The sequence below is a fragment of the Podarcis bocagei genome (assembly GCF_964188305.1).
Source record: "Podarcis bocagei genome assembly, chromosome: 1".
Classification (NCBI taxonomy): domain Eukaryota; kingdom Metazoa; phylum Chordata; class Lepidosauria; order Squamata; family Lacertidae; genus Podarcis; species Podarcis bocagei.
The window spans coordinates 37,896,819-37,922,235 of record NC_138125.1 but is presented as its reverse complement, the minus strand read 5'-3'; the positions used below and the strand labels follow the sequence as shown (position 1 = coordinate 37,922,235).

Sequence of the window (25,417 nt, the reverse complement as noted above, 5' to 3'; positions counted from 1 at the left end):
TTTTCTTTTCTTTTCTTTTTTTGCAAGGGAGTGTCTAGTGCCAATTTTACCATCCAAAACACAGTATTTTCAAAAAAGACAATTTCCTGCCATGCTAGACTTGCCATCATTTTTCTCATTTTCTATCAGCACTCAAACTGACCGACCAACTGCAGGAATACAAAATAACCACTATAATGTACCCCCATTCAATTCTGCAGTTGTATGGCAACAGTATGGACATATTAAGAATAATCCAACTACTAGTAGCTCACCTTCTTAATCCCCCCCCAGTTCTTAATTGTAAATATCCATCTAATTGCAATGTATCCTAGCTACATCACATGTGTTACTCTACCCACTGAAATATTTCCCTTTCCAGTTTAATGACACCTTTTCTTGCAGCACCAATCATTAATTATGATACTGACATATTGTTGAACCAGCCTCCTCCCCACTGCCTTCCTATTACTCCTCAAAATACATGGTTGTTGTTTTCTTTAACGGAAGCAGAAGAAAAAATGGGTGCAATCAAAACTGATAATAACCCTAGTTCAAATTCCTTCCACATTTTCATTCAATCCATGAAACAAATAAAAACCAAGATTAGGTTGCAGAGTATGATGAGCAACAGCACACCCCTTCAGCTGCAGTTCTTTTTCACACACATCCATGCATACTAATATCTTCAGATGTGATGCTGGGAGTTGGAGGCAATTACTGCTGCGAGGCATTTGTAAGATGTCAGTCATATCAGAGCAAACACCATGACAGTCAAATCCAAAATGTACATTTCAGCAAATCAAATATTTAGTCACATGAACTGCAGATGTCAAAAAAGAAAAAAAGAAGTGGGGGGAGGGGCGGGGAGATGCACAGCAAGCCTCAATGTGGACTGTTTTCTGAACACTTTTATAGGACAAGCTAATCAGGTCAGCTTGAAATAAACACAGAAGAATGCTACTAGCATCACAAAATAAGTTCTCCTGTTAGTGAAACATGAGAATTAGAAAACTATGTATAGGTAGCCATAGGTTTAACCCAAACCATCTCCACCTGACAAATTAGCCTTATTGTATCTGTGATATACTGTGGGTGCTATAGTTCAATGTGGTCTATAAGTGCCTGTACATTATTTGATTTATCTGCTAAATTGGGGAAAAGGTGTTCAACTCATCTGTTTTACTCACTAGGAGGAGCTCTGTTGTGTCTGGATCAGCTTCAGTGTTCTCTGTCACTCAGGAAAGAGGTGGTCATATCACACTCTAATTCCCTAGACAACCTCCCTCATCTAAGGGATCACCCCACTTCTGCTGGCCCTGTGCCTAGAAAGCACGGGTCCAAGCAGTTTTCTGGAACTTCTACTTAGGAGCACCTCTGTACTAGGAATGACCCAAAATGCACCTCCTGCCTCTACACCAACTATAGCACCTAGATTGCAATGGATGAGAGTTTTTTTCTACAAAGTGTCTTGTAAACTGTTCACCTACTGGTCCTCCTAACCACCTTGTGGAGCAAGACACAACAGCATTCTGACCACTCAGAACAACTCCACGGGATAATTCTAGTCTACATAGATGCAGAAGATGGAGGGAAGCAATGCTTCATTGCTACTATCACTGCCATGTATACAGTAGGTCCTAACTCAGTACTCTAGGCCATGCTTAGTTAGACTCTTCTGCCAACAGCACTGTAGTCACACCACTGTCATGTCATTGCCTGCAGGTCCTCAGAAAACTGGACAACCACTTTGGCTCCATCAAGTGGCAGAAGACACCTGGGGTGATCATGTCAACTGCCCTAAATATGTAGAGTATGTAGAGATTCGTTGTGCTGTTTCACTCTGTTCATGCTCACATACTCATCTTCTCTACCACTTAAGCATTCCAAGACTGAACATTGATCCTGATAGCAGGAATTGAGGCTCAGCCATAGCCAGATGCTCATGTAACATGGGTGAGTGAAGCATCAGAAACAAAGTCCTTGGAAAGGAAGTTTGATAAATGTTTCTTTTCATCCAGACAAGCAAGCCAGGACCTGGGCTTTGTGGAAGATGAATTCCCCTACCCTCCCAAGTTCTGGTTTCAGTAAGGAGATAAAAGATGGCAATTAAGTCGGCCTGTTATTTCCCATGCCACACAATCACTAGGCAAGCTCTTGGTGGGATGGGGGTGGGGAGTGTGGGCATGTAAAAAAGAAGCCAAAATTAAAGCAGACAAGTGCTGGCACTTGATGTCAGAAGCATTTGGTCTCTGCTAGTTCTCATATACAATATGACACCTGACATAGTAGTAGTAGTAGTAGTAGTAGTAGTAGTAGTAGTAGAGGTAGTAATTTTATTATTTATGCCCTGCCCATCTGGCTGGGTTTCCCCAGACACTCTGGGTGACTTGCAGCATATATAAAAACATAGTAAAACATCAAACATTAATTGCATCTGATTGCATCAAACACACACAGCTTAAGCTAATTATTTATTAGGGTTACTAGTCTATTAGTACTCTAGCATTATATGTGTGTATATGCACACACACAACATTATATATATATATATATATATATGTAGGTTTTGGTGTCTTCGGGTGTCTTCCCGTGTAAGAGTTGGGGTGTCTAGGCGACGTTTCGACGAGGTCTCACTCGTCATCTTCAGGCTGGTGCTTTCGGCTTCTTGTTACTAGAACAGAGCAGGATCTCAGTGTTTGAGTTCCTATAAATACTGTTGAGGGGGTGTGGTGTATAGCCTCCAACGTTCTGGGCAGATAGGAAGTTCCTAGGTTAATGTGCCTTTTCTTCTTTTGTTCATTAATTACTTGAGGGATATCTTGAGTGATTACTTGAGTGATATTCTGAGTACCACTTAGGAGGGTCATTAGGTGTGGATTAGTTGCTAAAGCTTTCGTGTCTTGACCTCTTGACCTTGTGAAGAGTTTTTCTGAGAAGATGGTTGTACTGCACTTAGTTGTGCTCTGGCTTGGCTTCATGTATAGGGGCGAGCTGTGGTTTTGTGCCCTGTGCCAGCCAGATCTGTGTAGGGATTGCAGGGGGGTGCAGCATCCGGAGGTGCCACTATGGTTTGGCTACTGGATGGTGTCTGTAATTTATCTGTGGAGAGGGTCTGGGTTTGGGTCTGGTGTGGTTGATTGGAGATGGCGTTCTGTGTGCCTCTGGTTCTGGTGTCGGTTTTTGTGGGGAGGGCTAATTTCCAGATGTCTGGCAGGCGGGACGTGTCGTCACGCTTGTTCATGTTGTGAGGGTGTTTCTCTATCTCGATGGCTTCCATGATTATTCTCTTGTGGTGATGTTCCATGTTAAAGAGCAATTTGGAATCTGCAAAATTAATTTCGTGTCCTGTTTCTTTCATGTGTTGGTAAAGAGAGGAAGTTTTTTCTTCTTTTTTGACGGCATTCTTGTGTTCTGCGATACGTGCATTTATTCGTCTGTTTGTTTGTCCAATGTACGTGGCTGGGCAGACTTTGCAGGGTATTTCAGCCACGTACATTGGACAAACAAACAGACGAATAAATGCACGTATCGCAGAACACAAGAATGCCGTCAAAAAAGAAGAAAAAACTTCCTCTCTTTACCAACACATGAAAGAAACAGGACACGAAATTAATTTTGCAGATTCCAAATTGCTCTTTAACATGGAACATCACCACAAGAGAATAATCATGGAAGCCATCGAGATAGAGAAACACCCTCACAACATGAACAAGCGTGACGACACGTCCCGCCTGCCAGACATCTGGAAATTAGCCCTCCCCACAAAAACCGACACCAGAACCAGAGGCACACAGAACGCCATCTCCAATCAACCACACCAGACCCAAACCCAGACCCTCTCCACAGATAAATTACAGACACCATCCAGTAGCCAAACCATAGTGGCACCTCCGGATGCTGCACCCCCCTGCAATCCCTACACAGATCTGGCTGGCACAGGGCACAAAACCACAGCTCGCCCCTATACACGAAGCCAAGCCAGAGCACAACTAAGTGCAGTACAACCATCTTCTCAGAAAAACTCTTCACAAGGTCAAGAGGTCAAGACACGAAAGCTTTAGCAACTAATCCACACCTAATGACCCTCCTAAGTGGTACTCAGAATATCACTCAAGTAATCACTCAAGATATCCCTCAAGTAATTAATGAACAAAAGAAGAAAAGGCACATTAACCTAGGAACTTCCTATCTGCCCAGAACGTTGGAGGCTATACACCACACCCCCTCAACAGTATTTATAGGAACTCAAACACTGAGATCCTGCTCTGTTCTAGTAACAAGAAGCCGAAAGCACCAGCCTGAAGATGACGAGTGAGACCTCGTCGAAACGTCGCCTAGACACCCCAACTCTTACACGGGAAGACACCCGAAGACACCAAAACCTACATTCCTGTACCCGTGAAAATCTACGAAAGCATATATATATATATATATATATATATGACTGTGTGTGTGTGTGATCATATTCACTAGTAGATCTGTTTAATAAAACAATAACATTACAACTCCACTTAAGTTGAATAATTAATTTGAGAGTGTCTGTATGCCCCCCAAAATCTATAGGTATTTTGTTACTTAATCAAACTGTTGACACATTTTCACAAAACTTTACATATCATCAAGCTCTCAGCCCTGCAGATGAATCAATATACTCTCTTGGCCATGGCTCTGTGTTCCTACTCGCCGAAAATGCGCCACTGCTGTTTAGAATGTGTGATGAACCCCAGCCTTCTTTCCAAACCTGGGAGCTGCAGAATGATGATGCAACATCCCCAATTATTCAATGAAACATGCTGCCATCCTCAGCTCCACAGGTGGGAAGAGAGTATCCCAGGGCTGCATAGCCAAACAGACAAGCCTGCTGCTGCCATTCCCTTGCACCCACCCTCAAGTTTGGAACTAGACAAGAGCAGGGGTTTTTCTCCAATCTTGCACAGAAGCACACAGCCAGGGATGGGCAGGATCCCAATAATTGTTGGCCTGGCTACCAAGGTCAGTCAAGTCTTGGGGATCTTTGACAATGATCTACAGTGGGCATGGGAAACCTGTGGCCCTGCATAGGCTGTTGGGCTACAACTCCTATCATCCCTGAGCACTGACTATGCTGATGGAAATTACAGAGTCCAACAACATCTGGAGTGCTACAGGTTTCCCATGGTTGGCCTACAGGCTTAAGAGTTGACTAGTTTTGAAGTCTCTGGGATAGACAAACAAATAAATGACACTTTATTTTATTCAAATATCAAAAAGGCTTTTTATTTAAACTCAAGAGAAAGTAGCTTGCCAAGTTTACACCGCCTTCATAGGCCACTTAGCTTACAAAAAAACAAGAAAGGGATGCAAAGGTATCATTTGGTCTAAATTTAAACTTTCACAGGCTCTACAACTGTTTCAACAACACTTTAAAAAAGTAATTTTCAAGGAGAACTGTATGGGATCAGCCCACAAAACTTGCAAACCAGTGGCAAGCTGTATCCTTGAACTAGCACAACCCTCCTTGATCTTTTCAAAGTCAGCTGTAATTATAATCTAATATAATGAATCCTATTCACAGACTACAGCAGGTAACAGAAGGGCTTTTGAACTGCCACGTTAATTGCAATTGTTAATGATTAAAAGTTAATAGGTACAAAGGCAAAAACACAGAAGTTTCATTTCTAGTCGACCTGCCGCAGTGGTGTGTAATATGTACCCACAGTGCCATTTTTCCAACCACACACAATTTTACTGGCAAGCTGCCACTGTTTCAGCCCCTCACACCTATTTCCCCTGCAGCCGACACACAGAGAGAGTTCTCTGGATGGTGGTTGAGGACGCAGCATGTGTCTCTTCTGCTCTGAAGGGGAAGGGCTGTAGCTCAGTGGTAGAGCATCTGCAGAAGTTAAATCCCTGGCATCTCCAGACAGAAATGTGAGAGAATCCGGAGAGTCATTGCCTGTTAGTGTAGACAACATTGAGATAGGTGGACCAATGGTCTAATTCTGTGTAAGGCAGCTTCCTATGTTTCTATGAAGTCCCAGGACAGTTAGACTGGTAGTTAGAGCAGACTGCTCTGGGAGGGATGGAGGAAGTAAGCCTCAGGATGGTTTTCCCTTTGCCATGATATTCTTTTTGAGAGGCACAGGGTGCAGCCTTCCATTGACCTATGCTTCCCTGGCCAATGACAGAGAACAGAGTGCTTTCCATAAAGTCAGAACGAACATACTAAATCAGAACCCACTCAATTTATGGCATCAGCACATTTTTCCAGTTCCAAATTTTCCGGAAGACCTACATTACTAACGATATACGATATCTTTATTGTCATTGTCCCATGCAGACCAATGAAATTGAAAAACTACATTAAACTACATAAAAACTACATAAAACATTCAAAAACCCCTAAAAACTCTGAAACCCCGTTTTAAAATACACTATACTACAGAGACCCCTTATGCTGCGTTTAGAACCAGTTGCATAGAAACTGTTTCTCAGGCGGCTAGTCCTGGCCTTTATAACCCTATACCTTCTTCCAGAAGGCAGAAGCTGAAAGAGATCATTTCCGGGGTGCGTACTATCCTGCGCTATCTCTGCCGCTTTCTTATGGCACCTGGCAGCATAGATTTGATCTAAGGTGGGAAGAGTGCACCCAATTATTCTCTCTGCAGTCTTTACAACCCTGGATAGCATTGTTTTTTCCCTGGCCGTGCAGCTCCCAAACCACACACACAGACCATAAGTTAATACGCTCTCCACAGTGCAATGGTAAAATGCCATCAACAGGTCCTTTGAGAGATTGTTTTTCCGGAGGATTCTCAGAAAATATAACCTCTGCTGTGCTCTCTTCACCAGGTTTTTGCTGTTTTCTCCCCAGGTTAGGTCGTCTCTCAACTCCATTCCCAGAAATCGAAACACCGAGACCTGTTCCACGCACTTCCCCTCAATAATAAGTGGCTGAATATTCAATTTACATTTCCTAAAGTCCACAATGATCTCTTTTGTTTTCTTTAAGTTAAGGAGTAAGTTGTTTTTCCTGCACCACTCCCCCAACTGCTCAACTTCCTTCCTATAGGCCTCCTCCCCCTCTCCAGCCATGATTAAACCAACCACTGTTGTATCATCTGCGAACTTAATGATCTTATTACTGGGGTATTTGGGGGCACATACAGCTGTATAGAGCATATATAAAAGCGGGCTCAACATGAACTCCTGCAGCGTCCCCGTATTCGTGATGAGATCCGCAGAGACGTGGGAACCTTAATACTAGTCAGTTTATATCATTTTCCACTACAAGAAATGAGAACAGCAGAGTCCTAACCATGTCTATACAGAAATATGTTCTATTGAATCCAGTGGGTTTTATTCCCAGGTAAGTGGCTAAAGGATTGCAACCTAAATCATCAGGAAGATCAATGATACCTTCATAGGGAGGATAATCTCCAGGACAGTCCATCTAAGGATAATTGCACAAATGCAATAAGAAGGCACCCATGATGTGAAATTATGAAACAAGTCTTCTCCCAGTAACCAAGAGGCATTTCACATCTATGTCCAACATGCTCCCCACTGGGATTCCAACCCAGATCAACACCTCCAATGGAAGATGCACTGTCAAACGGGAAATTAAAAATAGTATTCACAACATGTGATTCTAATCATACAATAACTTCTCCTAGAGATGTTTGGGGAGGGGGGGTTGCAGTGATTTTGGCATAATTTTCCTTCCAGCCATTGCATACTTTATGTCATCCTCTTTATTGCTGAAGCAATTATGCTTCAACTGCTGCTGTTACATTTGGATGAGGTTTGACAGATGAAATGCTGTTAAAATTAGAGATTCCTCGTGCTCCCTTCATAACAATGCACCAAAGAATCTGTTAGCTAAAACTCTGATGCCTGCCTGCCCGCCCCCCCTCGCTCTTGCTTGCTCTCTCTCTCTCTCTCTCTCTCTCTCTCTCTCTCTCTCTCACACACACACACACACACACACACACAGTGATTACTAACTTCAGTAGGTGAGGAAACTGCTTAAAAACCAAACATATTGAATCCTGTAGAAACTAAAGACTAACTGGAGAGTTGCCCCACCCAACTGTCAAAGTTGACCTGCAGGGGTGGGGATCAACAACATCTGGCCTGTCAGGCCAAAATGGTTCCCTGCCTCTGACACAGGAACATTGGAAATTGCCTTATATCAAGTAAGACCATCAGTCCATCTGACCCTGACTGATCGTGACTCTTCAGGGTAAAAGGTGGAGTTTTCACCAGTCCTACCTAGAGACGGCAGGGGAAATCTGGAACCTTAGGCATGCAAAAGCATGTGCTTTACCACTGAGCTAAAGCTCTTCCCTACTGGAATGTGTAGTCCAAAAAAACATCTGGACACATACAGCAAGAAAATGGAATTGAACCAATAATCATTTATTAGATCACCACACTACATTTATGGATGAGGATTGTGCCAAAGGAGATAATGTACTCCAGTTACAATATGGTAGCTGCACTCATATGTGATGAAACTGCATGTTATTGTTTAGTCGTTTAGTCGTGTCAGACTCTTAATGACCCCATGGACCAGAGCATGCCAGGCACGCCTGTCTTTCACTGCATCCCGCAGCTTGGTCAAACTCATGTTCATGGCTTCGAGAACACTGTCCAACCAGCATGTCCTCTGTCATCCCCTTCTCCTTGTGCCCTCCATCTTTCCCAACATCAGGGTCTTTTCCAGGGAGTCTTCTCTTCTCATGAGGTGGCCAAAGTATTGGAGTCTCAGCTTCAGGATCTGTCCTTCCAGCGAGCACTCAGGGCTGATTTCCTTAAGAATGGATAGGTTGGATCTTCTTTCAGTCCATGGGACTCTCAAGAGTCTCCTCCAGCACCATAATTCAAAAGCATCAATTCTTCAGTGATCAGCCTTCTTTATGGTCCAGCTCTCACTTCCATACATCACTACTGGGAAAACCATAGCTTTAACTATACAGACCTTTGTTGGCAAGGCAAGGTGATGTCTCTGCTTTTTAAGATGCTATAATAATAATAATAATAATAATTTATTATTTGTACCCCGCCCATCTGGCTGGGCTTCCCCAGCCACTCTGGGCGGCTTCCATGAAAACCAAAAAAACACTAAAATATCATACATTAAAAACTTCCCTGAACAGGGCTGCCTTAAGATGTCTTCTGAATGTCAGGTAGTTGTTTATCGTTTTGACATCTGATGGGAGGGCGTTCCACAGGGCGGGCGCCACTACCGAGAAGGCCCTCTGCCTGGTTCCCTGTAGCTTTGCTTCTCGCAATGAGGGAACCGCCAGAAGGCCCTCGGCGCTGGACCTCAGCGCCCGGGCAGAACGATGGGGGTGGAGACGCTCCTTCAGGTATACTGGGCCGAGGCCGTTTAGGGCTTTAAAGGTCAACACCAGCACTTTGAATTGTGCTCGGAAACGTACTGGGAGCCAATGTAGGTCTTTCAAGACTGGTGTTATGTGGTCTCGGCGGCCGCCCCCAGTCACCAGTCTAGCTGCCGCATTCTGGATTAGCTGTAGTTTCCGAGTCACCTTCAAAGGTAGCCCCACGTAGAGCGCATTGCAGTAGTCCAAGCGGGAGATAACTAGAGCATGCACCACTCTGGCGAGACAGTCCGCGGGCAGGTAGGGTCTCAGCCTGCGTACCAGGTGGAGTTGGTAGACAGCTGCCCTGGATACAGAATTGACCTGCGCCTCCATGGACAGCTGTGAGTCCAAAATGACTCCCAGGCTACGCACCTGGTCGTTCAGGGGCACAGTTACCCCATTCAGGACCAGGGAGTCCTCCACACCAGCCCGCCCCCTGTCCCCCAAGAACAGTACTTCTGTCTTGTCAGGATTCAACCTCAATCCATTAGCCGCCATCCATCCTCCAACCGCCTCCAGGCACTCACACAGGACCTTCACCGCCTTCACTGGTTCTGATTTGAAAGAGAGGTAGAGCTGGGTATCATCTGCATATTGATGGACACCCAGTCCAAACCCCCTGATGATCTCTCCCAGCGGCTTCATATAGATGTTAAAAAGCATGGGGGAGAGGACGGAACCCTGAGGCACCCCACAAGTGAGGGCCCAATGGTCTGAACACTCATCCCCCACCACCACTTTCTGAACACGGCCCAGGAGGAAGGAGGTTTGTCTATCTAGGTTTGTCATTGCTTTCATTTGCTTTCATTTGCTATCTAGGTTTGTCATTGCTTTTCTCCCAAGAAGCAGGCGTCTTTTAATTTCGTGGCTGCTGTCACCATCTGCAGTGATCATGGAGCCCAAGAAAGTAAAATCTCTCACTGCCTCCATTTCTTCTCCTTCTAATGTTAATTAGTAATGCAGAAATGAGTAGTTTTTCCCCAAAGTGCATGTAGCTACATAAACAGTCAAAATACCACTCATTCTGTGTGGACAGATGTGTCTGCCTAGCCCTCCAAAATAACAGCAGCTTCATGCATGCATTTTTATCATGCAGCATTGGTTGCAAAAAAGGGGAAGAGGCTGTCTTCCATAGTCATTCTTATGTGGACCTTCTGCATCTCTGATGGACCAGAGAGAGAGAGAGAGAGAGAATGAACTAAAAAGATTGAAGTGCAGGGCTGGGAAAATTTTCTTAAAAAGCTGAGGAACTAATGTCACAGCACTGCACTAGTGCTTGTGGGTGCCATTTCACCTTTAAAGGCCTCCAGCGTCACCCCCAAAATGAGACCCCAGAAGCTAAGCTTTCATTTATTTATTTTTTTAAAAGCAAGTCTCTAGCCTACCTAGAATCAGTATTAGAAATAGATATGAAATCTAGGAGCTAAATGGCACCTTAAATCTAGGTTATGGGTGCAACAATGGAATGTCTAGGCCGTGCTTTTTTATAAGAATACAAAGCTGAAAATGAATGAACCACAGCTAAAATATTACGTTCATTTTTCACATGGTCTAGTCCTTCTCCTACCCACCCCCTTATATTCTTAAGAGGGTCTCTTCTCCAGTCTTCAGAGAGTAGCTGGAAATCGGGAGGTCCTCCTTTCCTTCAACTCTGCAGTTTGAATCTGAAATCTTAGGCACAGTACTGCACCCAGAGCTCAGAAACTGCTCTCGCTAATGAAATTCCCTGTCACAAAATGCGCCTAGAATGGGAGCTTTGAACACTGCCTAGATTGAAAGTTTTGAAACAAACAGTGCTGGTACCCTTCTAAGCAATTTCTGAAAAATGAGCCAACCTAGCTACTCCTTCCTGTCAGTGTTTTAGCCAATGAGTGAATTCAGTACTATGATTGATAAGTGAGTTAGTTGTTTGGACACCAGGCAATATGCATCCCTGATGCATCCCTACAGAGCTGTGTGTTTTCGCCATAGTTTGCCCTTCCTTTTTTCCTAACACCCAGGATGCATCTTTTCTGTGGTGGGTTCATCTGAGATCAGCTACTCCCTAGATCAGTGCTTCACAACTGGAACACATGCCCCCCCAAGGGGGGCATATGAAGATCTTGGGACAAGGGGCATGTTTCCAAAAATATGCACAAGTTAAAAATTAAACGTCATGATATTTCAAGCTATTTGAATGTTTAAAAAATGATTATCGGAGCCAGGATTTAAGTGCATGTGGAATTTTTACATTAGCTGAAAGGCGGCATTGGTTTAAAAAGGCAGAGAAACACTGCCCTAGACATTATTTTTTGCAAATACTACTACACAGTAAGTGTGGGTGGATGTTAAGAATCCCCTTCCCAAATGGCAACTGCAAAATGTGAAACTTTTGCAAAGCAGCTTCGCCACTTGCTATGTAAACCCTAAAGCCAGGAGCCCATTAAAATTCATTGTATGGTTAACTTACAGTACAATGGCGCACGTGTCTACTCAGATGCAAGCCTCTCTGTGTTTAATGGGGCTTGCTACAGTATGGCAGCCTATGCTTCAGTTTAGGGTTGGCATGCTTTTAACAGATGTTATCTCCACTATCAGGACAAGCAGAACACAGCTAACTTCCCATGGAAAGCATGATGTTGGGGATGGGGAGGGAAGCAGCAATGACTACGCTCTCTAACTCCCACTCAGCCATGAAGTTCACTGGGTGACCTTGGGCCAGTCAACATCTCTTAGCCTAACCTGCCTCACAGGGTTGTTGTGAGGATGAAATGGGGAGGAGGAGGACCATGTACACCACCTTAAGATCCTTGGAAGATAAAGGTGGTATATAAATGCAATAAATAAACTAAAATGAAATAAACTAGTTAATTACCAGCATTGTGACCGGAACTAATTTTGCCCAGTAAATTGCCAGTGTAAGGGTAGCAGATGGAGCTAACACATAAGCTTGTCTGAAAACAAATATTTTTTCTCTCTCATTGTATTATGACAATGCAATTAAAAGAGGCAGGAAAATGATTATCCAAAACCATGTGAAGTTGGAACTATGATTAAAAAAATGTGAAAATCTATTTTCCCTAATTTGGCAAACAAGCATAGTCTTGTTGCATGCAATGTTTCTCATTAATCTTTAACTTGAAGAAGTGGTTTTGTTATTTACAATGGGAGACTAAAACGCAACATTTCAAACAATTGTCTGCTAAGTATAACATTTGTATCCTGCTGTATAAATCGCTCTCTTTCTGGAAGAGATATTTTTCAAGTGCTGATAAAGTCACTGGATGACTTTTTAATCCTTTTCAACTACAAGGCCACTTGGATGATTTTCTACACTTGAGGTGATGAATGAGCAGAACCATATGAAGATACTCAAAGGCTTTTAAAAACTTCTTTCAGAGAATCCTCTATAAAAAAACAGAAGAATCGTTCTTAATCATTTCTATAGCATTTTAAAGCATATGAAGCACTTTCCGACTCTTACTCAGAGTCCTGTAGGGCGGTTTAACTTGAGAAACTTGCCCAAGCCTACCCACAACCTCACTTGGTTATCGGTTTACAACAAATTATGCACCTGTTATTCTTTCAATATATAATCTGCATACCACTCTGAAAGAAAAACATAACTTTAGGAAAATCTCATTTTCCAAATATTTCCAGTTGTTGGAAAATGAAAATGCTTTGTTCCAGATCCGAGGATGGTGACATGCCTGGAGTTGGGCAAGTACCACTGGGGACATATACTACAAAGGGGTCCTAGTCTGATGCAGTTTTACACATCCCAGTTTAAACTGAATGCAGTCCTTTATGCAGAAATGAAAGAAGCAGAAATGAAGGTCATGTGTTACTCTAGTTTGCTCAGTTCTGTCATCCCTGCAGTGGGGACTGCCTTAAATCAAGGACTGTTTGCACAAGGGATTTTGAAAGGTGGGTGGGACAACCTGTGTGTTAATCATGTGATATCATAGTGACATTATGTGATTGATGGGAGGATAGTTGTAGCATAAAAATTCTCTAACAACCTGAATTTCAGAATAGGGCCTATAATCATATAATACCATATAAGCTGAGAACATGATTGCATAAATACAATGCATAACAAATGTATCATTATGGGTTAGTGGGGAAACAGGGACCCCCCCCCCGATCCCTGGGTGCCATATTTCCCCCTCTAGATTCTTGGGTACTGGGGTTTAATCAAAGCTGGTATGCTGAACTGGTTTTCTGCCAGACAGAGGTGCAGAGAGAGAGAGAGATGATAGTTCTGCCATTAAGCCATCCACAAGAAGAAAAAAACCTACAGGTTTCCAGGGCAACGTGGGTGTGGTGTCACAGAGGAAAATTGTCACAGAAGGTGGGAATTGCTTGGCAAGGGGTTTTCTGGGAAGGGGGAAGGAGGTGCCAGAACTCCAGGCACAGGTCATGTGGGGCAGAACCATTTTGGCAGGCTGGGACAGCCTTGGACTCCAATGCTGTGCTGCTGTGGGGAGCAAGACCCTCTTGAGATATAATGCTGTGAACTCAATTCTTCCATCTAGACCCAAGTGTATATAGGTGTAAAATAAACCATATATCTTAAAACACTACAGTCTCTGATGTGCCCAAATTCCCAAAGGAAACATGACCCTGACTAAGCGCCTGTAACTACCTGGAATCTAGCTACCTACCTCCTGGCAGAGATTGCGGGGTGGCGCACAACCTCTGTAACAATATATTTTCATGATAAACAACTCAAAGAATATGTATTGGCAATTATCTTTGACCAGAGTCTTTATAAACATATACAGATGTGTAAAAAGCATTTCATACTGTGAAAGGTTTTTTGTTTAAAAAAAAGATCAAACAGAAGTTCTTCTTTATTTTAGCATATCAGGTCAATGCACTACAATTCTAACTCATCAAAGTTTGTGGTTCTCATGCTTCTTCAGTTGCAAACTTTAACTGTGGATGCTCAAGCAGAGTCTCAGAAAATTTGCATTCCACTCTTTGTCATTCTGCACACATGTAACATACAGCAGTAACATACCAAAAACTTTAGATATACCTCATCCTAAAAAAATATTCAAAACAAAGTCAACTTTATGCAAACTATTGTATCATTCTAAAAATTCAATCAATTCTCAAGTCACAAGGATACATTTAAAGTAGGAAAGGAGGCCTTGAGGTTAAGATTTTTGCCTTAAACTCAACTCTTCTCTTCTCTTCTCTTCTCTCTCTCTCTCTCTCTCTCTCACACACACACACACACATACACACAAAACCAAGGCATTTATGCCACAAGCAAAAAGTATGGGCATCACAATCCGGGTACACAGAGCAAATTGTTCCATATGGCTCAAACAAGTGTGCCAAATGTACCCTGCTGTCAGCATTTGAATTCCCAAGTGCCAGGAGACCAAAATAGAAGCAGCAGTCTGTCCACCAACACTTGAACACTGGGCACACATGCCAGAAACTTCCCAGGCCAGCAATGGTTTGTCCATGTGAATAACCAAAAGGTAGATATCTAATCATGAACTCATAGGTCTCCTGTGGCTTTCAAAAGTCACTTTTTAACATCTAAGTATGGCTTTATGGTACACAAACATCCTTAGTGTTATTTTTTCATATTTGTAGTTGCTCTTCAGTGGCATCTCTAGCATTATGGACTGAAGGTTGGAGACCCCCTGATCAAAGATTGAATAAAGAAGGGAGGCATACAATTAAAGACAATTGCATTGTGTTTATTTGTTTTGGTACTTCAGACTCAGGAAGCAGGAGGGAACCATGCAGAACAAGTCAGGTAATGACTCCAGCTGGGATGCAGTCAGATAATTCTCTCCTTCCCCCAACATGGCCATATGCGTATGTCAGAGATGACAGGCTGCTGGTCTCTCAGCCCAAGCTTAGCAGCTGTGTCTTTCTGCAAAGGTGCAACTTGTCTGTTGCACTGCCCAACAGCTGCACAGTCAGAAGGTTGGAATCCATCTGTCTCAGGAGACAAAATGGAAGAGGGCATCTTCGGGGGTCAAGTCAAATTGTTGAGTTACAGAGCCTGCTGTGGCTGTAAAGACCAATATTGCTGCTTTTCCACACACATGCGACATCAGGCTCAAAGTGGCTTACAACAAAGAAACAGGGATGCATTTCAAAGAAACGCTACAAAAATTTCACAACAACGTAACAAAACAATAACATTGCAACAATTTTATAACATAGCAAAACAATAACAAAATCATAGCATAGGAAAGCAATAGGATCGTGTGCTGTCCTTTTCAAAAACTTATGGGTTCAAGAACTTATGCTAATACAGTGGTGCCTCATAAGACGAAATTAATTCGTTCCGCAAGTTTTGCCGTCTAGCGAATTTTTCGTCTTGCGAAGCACGGTTTTAACGGTTTAACAAAGTCGCGAGACGTTTTCGTCTTGCGAAGCAAACCCATAGGGAAATTCGTCTTGCGAGGCAAATCGAAAATGGGAAAACCTTTCGTCTAGCGAGTTTTTTGTCTTGCGAGGCATTCGTCTTGCGAGGTACCACTGTACATCTTAATTTTTAAATGAGACATGCTGTGGCTTACTCAGTCTAAAGTCCATATTTCTTTCATATGGAAGTTATTGTTCCATCATTGCATACAGTGAGATAGTAGCTGCTTTTCATTGGAAGGAATTTTGTACATGATTAAAAGCACTTATTCCTGAACAAGTCAGGGGGAAAGATGCAAGCTTAAACACTAAAACCCAACCAACTTCAAAAGAAACAAGCTTACTGATCTTCCTCCAACAGTTTACATGGGGGTATATTTTATCCTCAGTATAACCCTGTTAGGTAGGCTGTGCTGAAACTTGCACAAAGTTACCCAGTGAGCTTCAGAATACAGTAGGATATAAAGCTGGATTTCTTACATCCAAAGCCACTGAAATCAGTGGAACTTACTTATAGGTAACTGATATTGTAATTAAGCTGTAAAACCATACTCTGGGATTAATCATGATACATTGAAAATAGGTGGGAAATTTAGCATAACTAATTGAAGTTTAGCAATTCTTTCCTAGATGCTTTCATCTTCTGTTCAGAATTTTTTAAAATAACAATTGTCAGAAGATCCTTGCAGTGCAAATCTAATCAGATTAACTTCATAATCACTTGTAGTTCAGATTTAAAATATATGTGTGAGCAAGTATGACACTTCCCTGTGGAAACAGCACACAACCATGTTTTATTCACAAAACGTTTACAGATTTACAAGTGATACAAGTTTATGTGACATCATTTTTCAGAATACCGAATACCTGGAATCACATTGTATCAACTATGCAGAATATGCACGGGCTTCCTATAGCATATCAAAATACAATTCCAACTACAAGGTTTAACCTAGACTGGACTAAGAAACTCGGAACCCTTCTAGAGAGGCAGTTTTATCATGTGATCTTCTATAGATTGTGTGCTTACTTTTTTCATACAAAAGTTAGCACATCATTAAAGATGCACTATCCCACTTCTAGATCATTCCAACCTTTCCCCATTAGAAGTTATTTCTTGAACTCTTATGCCAATCTACTTAGATGTCTTGTTAAGAGTGTCTGCATTGTATGTCACAAAAGCTACACTGAAGTACTGTATTTTATTATTATTACATGTGTATACTGCCCTTCATCCAAAGATCACAGAGCTGTTCACAACATAAAAATACAAAATGAGAACACAGAATATATAATAAAACAAATACAAATACAAACCAATAATCTCCTCACAAACACATTTAAAAGGCCATTGGACATTAATCAGCCCAAGGCCTGGTTAGAGAGAAGCGTTTTCGCATGGCTCCAAAAGATATGTAAGGAAGGCGCCAGGCAAGCCTCCCTGGGGAAAGCATTCCACAAACAGGGAGCCACTGCAGAAAAGACCCATTCCCATGTTGCCACCCTCTTGTGGAGGTGGCACACAAAGAAGGGCCTCAGCTGATGATTGCTGAATCTGGGTTGCTTCATATGGGGAGAAGTGGTTCTTGAGGGTCTGCAGTTCATGTGGGGAAAGGTGGCCTTTGGGGTACTGCAGGAGTAAAGGACACTGTATTTGAATCCTATTCTTATTCTTATTATTACACAGGATTGTATCCTTAGATTTAACACAACTTACAATTCTCTTCATTTTTATTTTTTAAAATATACCTAAGTATCCAAGGACAAAAACAAACATATTTTCTTCCTATGCAAGAACTTTGAATTGAGCAATTTAGAGTGGGAAAGTAGGGGGTGGGTGGGATGATTAACCCATTTCCAACTCACGACATGGTTTTAAAATTATGGGTAAACTCCTGTAACAATACACAATGCACAAATTAATCTGCCAACATTTGGGGGACTAGAAAATAGAAACCATATGCAAACCAGAAGCTTCTATTAAAATGCAACCGAGTATTTTCATTTAATGAAGAAAACAGAGAATGCATCACCTTGTCCAGATGGAAAAGGGAGACAGAGATGGATGTCACCCACATAATGATGAAAACCCACACCAAACCTCAAAATGACCTCATTCACTGGTTTCATCTAGATATTAAGCAACATGGTACAGATCAAGGGCTCTAAGAGGAGGAACAACAATATATCAGATTAACTTTCTAGAAACTCTCAGCAAAGTAGGTACTGAATTTCAAAGTACGGTACCCCTACCCTATTCCAGAAGGTACTGAATTTCAAAGTACAGTACTCCTACCCTATTCCAGAAGGACACCATAGTTTAGGATCAAAAACATGAAAGATTCAGGGAAATCAACAGGATTACATCAGCCCAGAGTCCCTGTGCTCAGCAGCGCTCAGAGACAACATATTATTTAATTCTAAATGTATGCCTTTTGCACAAGGCTCCATTTTATTAATCTCATGGTTCTAGCAAAACACAAAGCAGATCCCACAAGCCTTAAGCATGTCCTCCTCTGCTTCGTAGAACCAGTCAGTCACAAGATTTTGGATTTTTCCAAAATCACAAATTAAATACAAAATTTAGTGGCTGCATACTTTGGTTCCAAAGCAGGTAACGATTTCTATCCAGTGTTACAGCATCTTTGTCTTCAGCGGTTCTATAACTAGATAGTTCAGGCTGCTGACTAAGTGCTATTCAATTACCCTCATTATGCACAGAGGTCACCTGCCAATTCCCCAGGCTGAAATACAGCACCAGCCCACTTGAAAGACTCCTGCCTACCTTCACATCCCTTTTGTCCAGGGCAGCCTGGGACCTGACACACTTATCATCACAGCCATTGGCACCAAGCTCAATTTGTCCCCCAAGAACAAGCTTTTCATAAGCATCAAAAAGCATGCTAAGCACACCGCAGGTGTCAGAACAAGAGAATGTGCTGTTTACCTTGCCTTTTCACAACTCCTATCACTTTACCACCTAGAAGGCGAAAACTTAGCCCTTTCTTTTCATAATGCCAGTAACTCTGCATTCCAGAGAGGAGGACCAAAGAGGGGAGCAGGACCTAGAGAAGCAGAGTAAACACTGAAAACCAGTGTAGGACCAACTAGGGAAGAGTCATAGCTAAGTGGTACACCATCTGCTTTGCATGCAGGTTCAATCCCCAGCATCTCCAGATAGGACAGGGAGTGATTCCCTGTCCAATATCCTGGAGAATTAATACCAGTCAGTTTGGCCGAGCTAGGTGGACAGTATAAGGCAGCTTCCTATGTTGCTCTGTGGCTGAGTGATGGTGCAAGTGCTCTTTCTCCAGTAGTTTGTGCTCTGCAACCTCCCCAGGTGCTCACACGTCGTGAAAACTTCATAACAGCCTTGGCTGGGCTTTTCTGTAAGAGCAGGAAGCCATGGAGGCCATCTACCATGCTCCTGACTGTCATTTCATTGTAATTTTTTTAAGTGAACTTTTAAAGAAATTAGTGCGTACCGGGGGGGGGGGGGCAGGAGCTGGAATTGTCAAAGTCAAAGTAAAGACTTCTCTTAACTATGAAATCAGAGAGTGCACCAATCCCAGAAGTTTGCTATTAAGGCTCTTTAGCTTCCCATACTTCAATTAAAGGGAAGGCAACATGATGCAACTCTTCCCTTTTTTTAGATCAATACATACAGGCAGCTGGGAAGGTTGAAGAGCTCGGGATAAATGTTTCATGGAAAGGAACACACACAAACCACTTTGGCTACCTCACCATGGTAAGGTGAGCTGAACCCTATACACACACATCCCCCCAATAATCTAAAGCACCTTGTGAATATGGCAGGAGAACAGGAACCTCTTTCATGGAGGACGCTTTCAATAAATTGGGATGACAGGTTTTGGCACAGTGATACCAAAAATCCCACACCTTATATCCTGGATCCTGCTTGAGCCTTTTCAGGCAAAATCTTTCCAGTAGGAAAGAAAATGGGCAGCAAGTACACATAAGTTCCATATTTGTGCTGCTGCCATTTTCCCCTCCACAATCTAAAAAGTTTCAGTCTCCACCCTTCGGTTAACAGAATCATCTGTGTGTGGCTAGGAGGTGTCCCCTCCCAGCAAAATGTTAAAATCAAAACTCCAGAAAGCATGTGAAACTTGCATGACTGCTCCTTGGAACTGTGATTGCCTGGAACAAGAATATCTGTTTTCATCATACATCTATCTAACCAAACAGGAAATTATGTTTTTAGGGCATCGTAACGATTTCCAATAGCTATTCCACAACTTTCCATGACTAGAAGTGCTTTGGCACCTTAGAGATTTTCAGGCTGTCATTTTTTTTCACATAATAGATATGCAGTCGGCACTCATTTGTTATGCAGCATTGGCATATCTTTCCTTGCAGTAGTGTTTCTGTTGCTCGATTTCACATTTCCCCAGTGTTCAAATCCACAACAGCTTGCTGCTAGAAAAACGCAATTTAAACAGAAGGTAAAAAAAAAACACACAAACCAGTACACAGACATCTCTTTCCTCACCCCACCATCCTGCAATTTCACATCAACCTTTTACTCGATTTTCTTTCTTTCCCCCTTTTCTCATTGCAGAGTATGCTGAAACACTAACTCAGCTCTGCTTCAAAAGTTGCAAACTATATATAGCTAGCTACCCACACAGACACCCCATCTACTTACAGGCAGTGTAGAATATTGGACAGAGCGTTGGGCTTTGATGTGAGAAGTCCCTGTTCAAACACTCACTCGGCCATGAAGGTCACTTGATGGCCTTGAGCAAATCACCACCGCTCAGTTTTACCGAATTGCTACAAAGGGACTGAACTCTTTTTATCCTGCTCTGACCCCTAATAAAACAAACAAATAAATCTATGAAAAAGGAAGAGAGTGTGGCAATTTAGGTCATGGCTAACATAGGTAAGAGTAAAATAAGGTGGGACGTTGTCTGAGCATTGTATCTGACTGACATATCCCCCCCCCCACACATACACAGTGAGCTATACGAAATTGTACGATGCACTGGTCAAATCAGAGTATATAAGAACCTACTGTCCATTGCATATCCAACTTTCTGGTTTATTCAAGAAATTAAAAAGGTGCATGTTGTAGACATAAGAATTCACTAAACTCTGCAGTTTATTTTGTCTATAGACCAGATTTTCTTGTTCCTTTTGACATCATGACACACTATTGTTAGAAGGATATTAAAAAGAACAGCTGCACACATGAGAAATTAGAAATCCAGGACTTTTATTACTATTTGACAGCATCATGACCTACCTCCCCCCGCCCCCCAAAAAAAGAAGGTACAAAGGAAATTTAGCAGGAAGGAAGCTGAATTATATAGGAAACAAATGGCAGTTAGCACCAAGATAGCAAAAACTCAACAGTGACATGTGAGTGTGCTGGTTTTGGTGCTCCCCTGGACTCCCTGATTTCTAGTGAGCCAAACTTTCATAGCCAACAGACTCCATCAGCTGCTGCCTTCTCGGTCCCTTTTACACACCTGAATATATGGTGTTGAAATTGGCTCATGCCGTAAGACTGTCTCTGAAGGTTTCCTGCATGACTGCATGTCCTGAAGCAAACGCCATCATTTGCAAAGGGAAAGAGTCAAGCCTACCAACAAAATAGCCTGATGGCAGAACCATTCTGTTTTGCAATTTACAGTAAGGGAGAGTTGGCCCTAGATGAGAGACCACCTGGAAACCACATGTAAGGCACACACAGGTCTACTTGGTGGAAATGGTATAAATAATAATGAACATTCCACAAGTGTGCTGATTGTGAGCTCTGACTAGTCGTTTCCTCAGTCAAGTGTATGCCTCACATCTACAGATACACATCTCCCATTCAAACTTTGCAGCAGGGCTGGGGAACCTGTGGCCCGCCAGATATTTGCTGCACTACAACCCCCATCATCACTTACCATTGGCTATGCTTGCTGGGGCTGATGGGAGTTGGAGTTCAGCAGCCATGAAAGGACTGCAAGTTCCCTGCCCTGCTTTACAGTATTCACTAGAAGACAGCAAATTGACTCATGCATGGGGAGGGGATATCAAAGTTTTGACACTGGAGGGAATGGGGTTAAAACAGGGCAGAGCACAATTAAGAAGTGTTGGGAGGTGGTAATAAGAAAATGACATTGAAAGTGTGTGACAGCACTTTAAGGTCTGCAGTTCACTTGCGGAATGAGCAAGACTGCTAAAAAGTGTGTGAAGTATAAAAATTCCACAACGCTCATATTATCTATTTGCCTACGGAGAAGTAAAGCCCATATGAGTTCAAAGGGACTTTCACCTAGGTAAGCTGTAAACAGGATTGCAATTTAAGGCTGAACTGAACAGTGCTTACTTCTGAGCAGGCGGGCATAAAAATTAGTTATAAGGCTGCAATTCTATGTACAGTACATTTATTCTTTGGCGGGGGGTGGTGGTGGTTGGGGCTTGTTAGGAGTAAACTTGTTCAGGATTGGGTGCCTAGCACCCTTCCTTGCGGCCATCCTACCCTCCTCACCTTTCAGCCTGGGGCTATACCTTGCAGCCTTCCTCTCCCCATAACCAAAAGGCCGGGTAAGCTCCCGTTCGCAAGGTCAGAGCTAGCAACCCACGTGCCCCAGCGCCGGCTTGCGGGCGTCGAATTGCTGGCCTGAGCTCAGCCTACCAAGCGTGCCGACTTTGTTTTGTTTTCTGGCTTGCAAAGTGGAAACTTTCCTTCCCCAGCGGGTCCTGCGGGGCCGGGTTGTTATTATTTAGACAGCTGCAGGGGAGCCCCTGCCTCAAAACAGCCCCTCCCCGTCTTCTTTCCAAACTGCCCCCTTTTTCAAAACCTTGGGGAGGAGATCGAGTGGGGAGCTGTACCTCTGTTAACTGGGGGAGGGGGGCGGGAGGTTAAAAAAAACCGGCCGCCGCGTGTAGCAATCGCAACCTTGCAGAGACGCAACGAGCACAAGTTGCAACGAAAAGTATAAAGAGGGCAGGGGGGGGATGAGTTGAAGGATGAGTTGCAATGCAGTAACCCGCCCTGGGACCTTCGGGTCTATTAATTAATAGCAGACAAAGCGGTGGGACTATAGACACACGTGCATTTGAGACCACCATCGCCTTTCCAAAATAAATGGTAGGTCCCCGGGGTGTAGACTTCTCTGACATGAACGCTTTCTTGTCGCTTTACTCCGCCTCCCCCCAAAAAACCAAAACCCGTGTGGACAGCTGCCGGGGTAGGATCGGCAGGCATTCTGCACACGCTCAGAGGCACTCGATCCCAAGAATCCAAAGGCTTGGGGGGGGGGGAGGCGAGGGACGGAGGGAGAAAGGAAAGAAGCACACCCACCCAACAGGAGGCGCCTCACCTTTTGGTCGACGATGGAGCAAGCCATTTCCCGGACATGGGCCAGACTGAACTCCCCCGAGGAGTCTTGCAGCAAGAGCACCGGCTCCCGGCTGAGGCCGATCTGGAGGTGGAAGGAGATGCCGCCGCCGCTGCCCGGCTGCGAGGGGCTGGGCGGCCGGATGACCGGCGGGGCGCTCATCGACAACTTCCCGCAGCACGGAGGGAGGAAGAGGCAAAGAGGGGGAGAGAAAGAGGGAGAAAGTCAGGCGGAGTTTGCAAGAGCAGGCCGGCAAAAGTTGGTTTCTGCAAAGTCCTCTCCGCTTCCCGGCTGAAAATGGCGGGGGTGGGGAGGGGTGGCAGCGTGAGGCGAAGGAAAGATGCCGAGGAGGAGGAGGAGGAGAGCGGCCAGGCGTGGTGGGGATGGCGCCGCCTCAGCGGCAGCAGCAGCAGCTTCTCCCCCACCCTCCGACTCCCAAGCGCGGAGTCCCCGAGGCGGCAGCGGCCACTGGGCGGTCAAGCGCGCTCTGAGGGGGAGAAGAGGAAGGGCGGGAAAGCAGGCGCCAGAACCGCCGCCGCCGCCACCCGGCGGCTTCAGGAGCAGCAGCAGCTCCGGCGGCGCCCGGGTGGCGGGGCAGGAGACGGGGCAGCGGCCCAGCTCCAGGGGGGCGGCCCGGCCTGCCAGGTGGCCCGAGGCTTAGTCGGCCCGCCGTTCCCTGAGGAGCCCGCTCCGCCGTTTCTCTCTCTCTCGCCTCCCGCACCCCACCGCCGGCTGCTCTTGCCTGCGCTTCCCTTCCAAGCAAACGCGCGCAGCAGGAGCGGGCGCGTAACTTTAAGGGTCGCCCTTGCCTCGGCAGGCATCCAGCGCTGGTTAGCAGCCTTGCCCGTGGCCTAGCCGGATGTCACAGCCGGTTGCCAACTTCTGAGGGGTTTTTTTTGGGGGGGGAGGTTGTCCCTTAGCGGGACTCTTGTGACTTTTAAGGGCTCTGTGGAAAGTCAAATTGAGCAGATGAAGTTGATCCTGGTAGGAAGAAGAAAACTTCACCTGTGGTGCTTTGGTCTCTCTGGGTATCTGGTTGCTGTTAGAAGTTCAAGAGCCCTAGTGTGGAAAGAAGCTGACCACCCTATTTTTCCCCCTTTACTCTTCACCCAACTTCCTACATAGCTTTCTCATTCCATTTAATAATTAAAAAATAAAGTTTCTCCCTAACACCCAAGCCTTCTTCTGCTTCTTCCATACTCCTGAGATTCCACTTGCAATGTTCCCATGCAATAGTTCCTAGCAAACATTTGGAGAGAACATTTTGATTCTGGGTCATTTTCCTCAGAGTTCAGTGGGACATGTTTTCATGCAGCAGGGTGCCTACAGTTACGCTCCCGTCCTTTGCATGTTGATTGGAACTTGCTTCCACTTGCACTGGCAGTCAATCCATTCAATATTTATTCAGATGCAAGTCCCAATGGGGCTTAATCCAGAGAAAGTGTATTTAATATTGCAAGTTTAGTCATCCCACTGACCTGGGTGAACCCATTTCTTTACTACCTCTTTCTCTCTCACACACACACACACCTGGACTTAGTTCCTTATAACTTTCTCCCTGTGACCCTTCATGGCCTTCAGAGTGTGCCATCCCATCCCAAAGTCTAAAACCCTTCTTCAGCACCCCTGTGCCTTTCATTCCCAAGGCACTCAGGTCCATTGTTTATATACTTCTGCCTCAGCTCCTTTCCACCACCCAGCCATAAATAAGTATTTTCATTTTTTTTAAAAAAAACCCCTCAACTTTGCCTTCCTTCCACAATTCTTTGGACCCCTCTCAAGACTGAAGACTTTGCAGCCAGGCTCCCCTTGTCCCTTTAAATCAGCACTCTGTACCTTCAAAGCTGCCTTCATCCCAGCTGTAGCTGGTCCTTCCACCGCTGCTGCTGCTGCTGTTCCTGTTGTATTAGTGAGAGATAACAGCAAGGCTAGCTGGGAGAGCCTGAAGAAACTCTGTGAATCCCTCCTGCTTTTGTGACTGCTTCTGGGCTGGGTTATGATTTGCATGTAAGTAGGAGCTTAAACCTGTCAGCCAACTCTTCCTAGCTGTCTCCATCCAGCAGAGTAGCAGTGAGTGGTGCCATCCCCCTTCTCCAAGAGCCAGTCACATGCTGATAAAGAGAGGGAGGAAGCTGTCACCACACAGAGCTATGGATCTATTTAGCTGACTGCTGTGTCTCTCATTTGAGCTGCTGCTGCTGCTCCTCAGTGATTTATTTGTGAGTGAAGAATAATCAGGGGGAAAATCCCACCCACCACCTGTCATTTTTCTATTTACCAAACATGAAAAAACATCCTATCTAGTGAATGTCGTTTACTAAGCAGAAG

At 44.1% G+C, this 25,417-nt stretch overlaps 1 protein-coding gene across 1 annotated transcript in view; it reads right to left on the bottom strand.

The window, feature by feature from the left end:
• PRKD1 (protein kinase D1) overlaps positions 1-25,090 on the bottom strand; it is a 103,724-nt gene extending 78,634 nt beyond the window's left edge. The window contains exons 1-2 of the mRNA XM_081208107.1: positions 24,926-25,090; positions 23,072-23,257 (exon numbers count right to left, since the gene is read on the bottom strand). Of these exons, the coding sequence (XP_081064233.1) occupies positions 23,072-23,257; positions 24,926-24,943 (204 nt within the window). The 5' untranslated portion in view covers positions 24,944-25,090. The remainder of the gene's footprint in view (positions 1-23,071; positions 23,258-24,925) is intronic.
• Positions 25,091-25,417: the final 327 nt, after the last annotated feature.